Genomic DNA, 6,640 nt, shown 5'->3' with positions numbered 1-6,640 from the left:
CAGACATTTTAGAAAGGCTCCTCAAAAATGTGTGAAATATCTTCTTTTTATGAGAAAAACTCCTCGAATCTCAGGAGGTTTTACTCAAAAAAGAGAGTTCCTCAAAGTTTTTCCTTTTTTGCCTAAAAAAATAGACATTGTTTTTACCGTGAGACTAATTGCTTCCCGCGGAAACAATGTTGTCGGGGCTCATCTTGAGATTACATCATCTTCTTAGTGAGATTATAAAAAAGGAAGGTATAGCAGCCGCGACAGACGGCTATCAAAACACATAACGAGATAGAGAGCGAGTGAAACCAGTGAGCTAGGTGATGATGGGGTTGGGAGGAGAGGGTGGGAAACCGTATTTTGAGCGGCTCGACAGCGTCTACAATGGCAGACGCTTGCATCGTACAAAAGAATTTCCTGAGAAGGTGATGCGACTTAAAAGGTCGCAATCAAGAAATGCTAAACAAGCAGCTGCCGGCGTCAGGAGACGTCTGGACGCCCCGGCCCCTTCCGAGAGAGAAAAATAAAATTAAAAAATCTGCCGGTCGTTTGAGAGTATAACACGGTTTTCAAACGAAAATCCACACAGGGAAGCAGAGCTTCTGTGTACACAGATGAGCTGCGCCCTATGTACCCGATCGGGCGAGGTGTATCGGGTGATATCGGTAATGGCGGGCATGCACAGCTGCGCGGGGCGGACGCTACCCCACCTCATTTTGGCAAACAATCACGCTATTAAGGTAATGCTGACATGGTACAGATATGGCGTGCGGAGCGTAGCGCCCCTGTTTTTTTATCCGCGTTATTTACGTCGCGTGGGGGCTTTTGTTGTCAAGCAGCAGCACGAACCAGCCCCTCGCCTGCTCGCACCACCTCAACCGTTATTCCCCTTATTCCCACTTTCGTCTGTTTTTCTTTTATTATTCTGCATTTTCCTAAACGTTATCATTATTTTTGCGGTGTCCGCGTTTTATTAAAACGTCGATGATTTCGTTTCCAGTGTCAAACAGCGCGAGCTGGGTGTAAACGAGCTGCCACATGCAGAACCTCGGCGCTTTTCATCGCGTTTCGGGATTAGCACCGTCACCGCGAAAATATCCACCACGCAGAAATTGCTGCTCTTAAAAAGCAATGATCGTTTTACTTTTGGAGTTCTACTTCGTTTCTTTACTTTGCTCTGTGAAATGTGGCCAAAAGCGCGTAGCAGATAAATAATAATATTTGGAAACAGGTGTTATAGGTATATTACGAGCAGACGAGAACAAAATAACCATTGAAAATCAAGTCCTTGAAAATAAAGCAAAAGAGGAAAACAACAAGAAAGAAATAAAGAAAGAAAGAAAGCCAGGTCAAAAAATGCCCTTGTCGCCGACCCAAAATTCCTTAATTCTAAAGGATTTCGTTTTTTGAGTGTAGATCTCAGTAATATGAACCGAAACAAAAATATGTCACAAGTTGGCACATGGAGGGGAGATACTTGTTTTTTTTTTTTTTTTTTTTTTTTGTTCTGGCGTTAGTCATGCATGGTGTCCACTACCGCCTCTCCAATATAATGTGCACAACTACTATGCGGTCGGTTTGAATACCGTGCGCTCCAGCCAGCCTCGGCCCCCACCCCCTGCGCTCCGCAGCTCCCTCCCGTGGGTAAACACTGGCGGTGGCTACGATACAACGGCTAATTAAACCAACTCTGTGCTTTTCATTTACGCGTGCTTATAAACGCGCCAAAGCCAATCACACAAAACATCATCGGTCCGTGCCGTCAGACTGGTCAATCAGAATATGCCGATCACACACAAAAGGGGGGGCCCGCTCTCATTTCCTGACTGCCACCCTCGGTCGATAATCCCCCCCCTTACCTTTAACTCACGAAAACCTTGCCGTGGCCTGCTCGTTTGCACACAATCCAAACACCCTTGTTTGGTCGAGCGGTTTAACCAGCTCCTTGGCTCGACGAGACAGGACACCTCCCCCACCCACCCACACCCTACCTTGCCTTCCCCCACGTGCCCACCCCCGCTCTCTCCTCCCTCACCCTTGCCCACCGATTTTCTCGAACGGAGCGCGGGGCGTGGAGCTGGTGGGGCAGGGGGGCTGGGCGGTAACCCGACTCGCCAGCCCCCTAATGGCCGCCGCACCCCGCCCCGATCCACGCCCCACCATGCCCGGCCGCCGCACCCCACCACGCCCCGCCACGCCCCACAGACCCCAAAACCTGTTGGCTAGAACTATTGGCTTGTTAAACCAGCCAGACCTTTTATTAGAGGGAGCGAAGTAAACACATTATGCTTGTCCAGCGGCTAATCCTTAACGTTTTACAGATTTCCGCAGATTTCAGTGTAAACTTACAGTGAGACCCTTTGTAAGACTTTTTAGTATAGCGTGCCTCACTTCTCGTGAGAGGTTAATTTCATTTTATTGTACGTGAAAAAATGTGGATGGATGGGGTGGTCAGACCAGACCTGGCCTCTCCTCCCCGTCACCAACAGCGCGTGCAGGGCGTGGCGTAGAAGCGACGGTCGCGGCGGTGAGAGGCCCAGCCCTCCTGCCTCGCCATTCAAACCGATTCATTTCAGCCACACGGGCAATGGGAAGAGCAGAGGGTGAGCAAGTGGGGGAGAGAGAGAGAGAGAGAGAGAGAGAGAGAGAGAGAGAGAGGTGGCGGGTGATGTTGTGGAGGGGTGCGATTCTGGCCGCGCCACGTATTAAGTTACGACCGCACACGGCGGGGGTGGTGATAAAAACATTCTTTGTCCCGAATCGGCGCGTCGCGTCGTGGCAGGGGGTGGTTTCAGTTATTTGACGGCTCTGCCCATCCGGTCTCCGCCTGCAAACTGTCGTTATTATTACTTTTGTGACATCAGCAGCGGATTCTAAAAAAAAGAAAGAAAAAAGTCTGGCGAAATATGTCACGCCGCGGGGTGTGCCAGGTGGAGTCGTGTTCGCGTGCCGAAGTTAAGTGCCAATTATCTTTATTAATATTTCTTTTGAAAGAGGGGAGAGGAGAGAGCGTCGGTGTGGGTGAGCGGACGCAAAATAACGTAACCAGACGCTCCAAACAACGCGGGCCATAAATAATAAACAGCGGGGTTGTGCTCCCGAGGTCCTCCTCGGCCGAACGCCTGCGGAGTCGAGGGTAGGCAACCCAGGCGACAGCCGTGTGCGCGCGCGGCCCGCCCCGGCCAGCACAGGGGCTCTCCGTGTGGGCAGCCCCGCAAGAGTCGCAGGGCTGGTCAGAGCGGAGACGCAAAAAATGTTTCAATGTCAATAAAGTTGTTTGCGTCACAGGCTTTCAGAACGCATTTCGGCCAGTGTGCGACTTCCTTTTGTGAATTCCAGGCCTGTGGAATGTAAACATGCCTCTTACGGCCTTGGCGCGCCACCGCGGTGTCGTTGGTCGTGCTTGCGGTGGTATGCACGATTTGCCTTGTGGATGGGTTCAGGAGGCGCTGATAGCTGCAACTGTAACCATAAAAAAGGCTCGTTTAATGCGTACTTATTTCAAGAATCTCAAAGGCACTAGAAAGCAGTAAAATGTGCTAAAGCGTTGTGCTTGTTGTAATTCCTCTTGTAAAGGAAATAAACCCTAGCCCCTATATTTAGCACATGCCCACCCTATAGTTTTCAGCAGTTGCAGAAAGCGGATTGTTCAATAAGGAGGATTTAATCACATTTCACCTTTACCTCCTGCAGGTCCACCGGACCCTCGGGCGGGATGGGCGCGCGCGCGCGGGGCTGCCCCCGCCTGGGCCCCCGCTGCCCCCCGCGCCGCCCGGACGTGATGTGACCGCGGCCATGCTGCGCAGCTGGAGCAACGACTCCACCCGGCGGCCCGTCGACTGGAAGCGGCGCCTCAGCCTGCGGGGGCCCAAGAAGAACCCAGACGATGTGAGTGAAAAACAACACTTGTAGACTCGAAAAACAAAAAAAAAAATGTTTGTTTGATTAAAGGAAATTCCATTAGAAAAGTTGATTCTCTCATACGACAGGAAATAATAAATTATCTAAAGTGATCGCTTTAGATTGACATAAAGCCAAAAACAATTTATGAAGAATTTCTTAATGTTAAATTACAACAGAATAAATTTTTCAATGGAACTTGCTCGAACCAAAGACACAATGCCTAAAACCTTTGTTTTGTAAGCTGCGAAGAAATTGAAATGCGATAAGCCAATACGAAGAATTTTGTGTGTATTGTGCAAACAACTTGGCGTGTTAGGTATCTCTGATGTGTCTGTTATGGTGAATTACGACTTTCTCTCGCCTCGGACTTTCCAGTATCGGAGATCGACACTTCCGAAGGTTACCTTGTTCTTTGTTGTAGCGATTCGCTTTGGAACAGTTTGCGACACCACTCTTGTTTTGTAAAAGCGGCATTCATTAGCCCCCGTCCGTCTGTTTGACACCTTTCTCTCTACAGCCCAGCTTCCTTATACTTCCCTCGTCAGCCACCGGCGCCCACTGCTGCTGCCTCCCTCATTGTGTCCTTTACGGAAAAGAATTTTAATTTGCACCTTTGAGGCACGGCAGGGGCGGTTGCGGCCTTCCTGACAGCCTGCGTCAAAAGCAAAGCAGCTGTTCCGCCGGGCTCTCTGAGACAACGCGTTCGGGTCGTGTTTGGCAGGACGGTGGGGCGGCCGAGTCACGCGGGGGGCGGCGCTGCGCCAGCCTGCGCCACCACCTGCGCGGCTCTGCGCGCGGCGGGGGCGGGGGCGGCGGCGTGGTCGGCGGCGTCCTGGAGCTCCGCGAGTCGTCGGCGCTGCTGCGGCCAGGGGACCCCGCGCCAGGGTCGTCCCCCGCCAGCTCGTCGCCCTCGCACAGCCCGAGCCCCGCCTCGCCGCAGCTGCCGCACCAGCCCAGGAAGTCCAACTGGGAGGTGATCGAGCACTTCAACACCTCGGCGGGCGCGGCCGGCGCGCCACCCGCCGCCCCGGGCGCCATGCGCGCTAGAGCCTTGGCCGGCAACCGCATGCTGGGGGTGAGTACCTAGTTGAACTCGTGGCGTATTCAATTATTAAAGATGTCTAAAGGTGTATAAAAGGTGTCATAGTCAAAGGTGTAAAATATGACAAATTCCATGACTTCAATTTTGATTTATTAGTCTCCATACGAATGTTCAGATGTTTCGGATCGTTCAAAAAAATTTGGTTGAAAAACTATCAATCTTTGCTGATTTTGAGAATTTCAAGCTTGCGCTCCACCGAAACTTCTATGATTTTTGTGAAATTCTCAGTGAATGATATACAAATCAAGTCCAGAACTTTGGTGTACAAAGTCTCGAAAGGTTACCGCGCTACCCTATAACTACTCTGCCTTGGACAAAATCGGAAACCTGATCGTGAGCGGAGCGCAGCGCGTGACGAGGAGGGTCCGGGCCGGCCGCAGCCGCACTGGGGCCCCACCCGCGTCATTCGCACGAAACAGGGGGATCAGTGATCAGCTCCGGGAAGCGCGGGAGCGGGCGCGGGATTACAGAGCGAGTGGGGAGCGGGCGGCGCAGCGGCCCGTGAAAATCCACTTGCGGCCGATGGGCTGGGGTGCGGGTCCTGGGGCCCCCGGTCACGACCACGCCGCTCACCGCCACCGCCACCGCTTTGCTTCCAGAGCTCCATGGGCAGCCGCAACGCCAGCATCCGCGAGGAGGACGAGGCCGACGACTCCTGGGGCGACGAGGCGTCACCCGGCAACGGCGCCCGGCTGGACGCCGAGGCGGCCGTCGGCGACCTCGACGGCGGCGACTGCGCGGCCGCGGCGCGCGGGGACGCGCGCGTCGTCTGCGACGCCGAGGCCGTGTACCTGATGGGCGCCAAGCCCGGCAAGGGCCGCTCCAAGCCCAAGAGGCCGCTGGCCAGGCTGGGCTGGGCGCTGCAGCGCCGCTGCCACCGCCTCTGCCGCACGCACCGCTTTCGGAACCTGCAGGTGAGTCCCAGTGACAGACAGAGAGGGCCGGAGACATGTTATTTCCGGTGCGACGACGCTGGGTTATTCACAGACGAGGCTTGGTTATTCGCAGGTGAGGCTGGGTTATTTACAGGCGGCGCTGATGAGTCGGGCGGGCGGGCGCGGGGGCGTGCGGTGTTCAAAAGGGACGGTGTGCCGTTGCTGCCTTGCGCGCCTGCAAGTCCCCGCTGGGAAGCGAAGCCGAGCGAAGCCAGCCCCGCGGCGCTCGGCGCTCCCGCCGGGCACCACAGAAAAGGGGTCCCGCGCAAAAGGCATTCACACGCCGGCGCCCGAGGAGCGCGCACCACAATACTGTGACTTCCTCTCTTTTCCTGCGTGGGCTGGAGAGTCGGAGGGAAGTGGGGATAACGAGGGAATGGAAACTTTGAATGGGGATAGAAAAGGGACGCGGCCCGCTGCTAGCGCGAGGGACAACGTGGGAGGGAAGGGGCCAGAGAGAGAGAGAGAGAGAGAGAGAGAGAGAGAGAGAGAGAGAGAGAGAGAGAGAGGGGGGGGGGGGCTTCTGTCTTTACACTTCGCTCTCTCTCTTTATCTCATTGCTTCGACACACTCCACCCCCACCTCTTCCTCTGCCTCTCTCTCTCACTCACTCTCTTGATGTGCGCGCCTAGTGGCGTTGCTACTCAGCGAAATTGCTCTTTTGCGCCCCTTACAATCCGAATCCTCTCTCTCTCTCTCTCTCTCTCTCTCT

At 54.1% G+C, this 6,640-nt stretch overlaps 1 protein-coding gene across 2 annotated transcripts in view; it reads left to right on the top strand.

Annotated features, from left to right (window-relative positions):
* LOC113205181 (adenylate cyclase type 6) overlaps window positions 1–6,640 on the top strand; it is a 114,332-nt gene that overhangs the window by 69,217 nt on the left and 38,475 nt on the right. For both annotated transcript variants that reach the window (XM_052271049.1, XM_026420692.2), the window contains exons 3-5: window positions 3,682–3,876; window positions 4,613–4,966; window positions 5,593–5,907. In XM_052271049.1, coding sequence (XP_052127009.1) covers window positions 3,784–3,876; window positions 4,613–4,966; window positions 5,593–5,907 — 762 coding nt within the window. In that variant the 5' untranslated portion in view covers window positions 3,682–3,783. The remainder of the gene's footprint in view (window positions 1–3,681; window positions 3,877–4,612; window positions 4,967–5,592; window positions 5,908–6,640) is intronic.

Source organism: Frankliniella occidentalis, unplaced genomic scaffold (assembly GCF_000697945.3).
Source record: "Frankliniella occidentalis isolate FOCC.00 unplaced genomic scaffold, Focc_3.1 Scaffold148, whole genome shotgun sequence".
NCBI lineage: Eukaryota > Metazoa > Arthropoda > Insecta > Thysanoptera > Thripidae > Frankliniella > Frankliniella occidentalis.
This window is presented reverse-complemented; position numbering and strand designations above follow the sequence as displayed.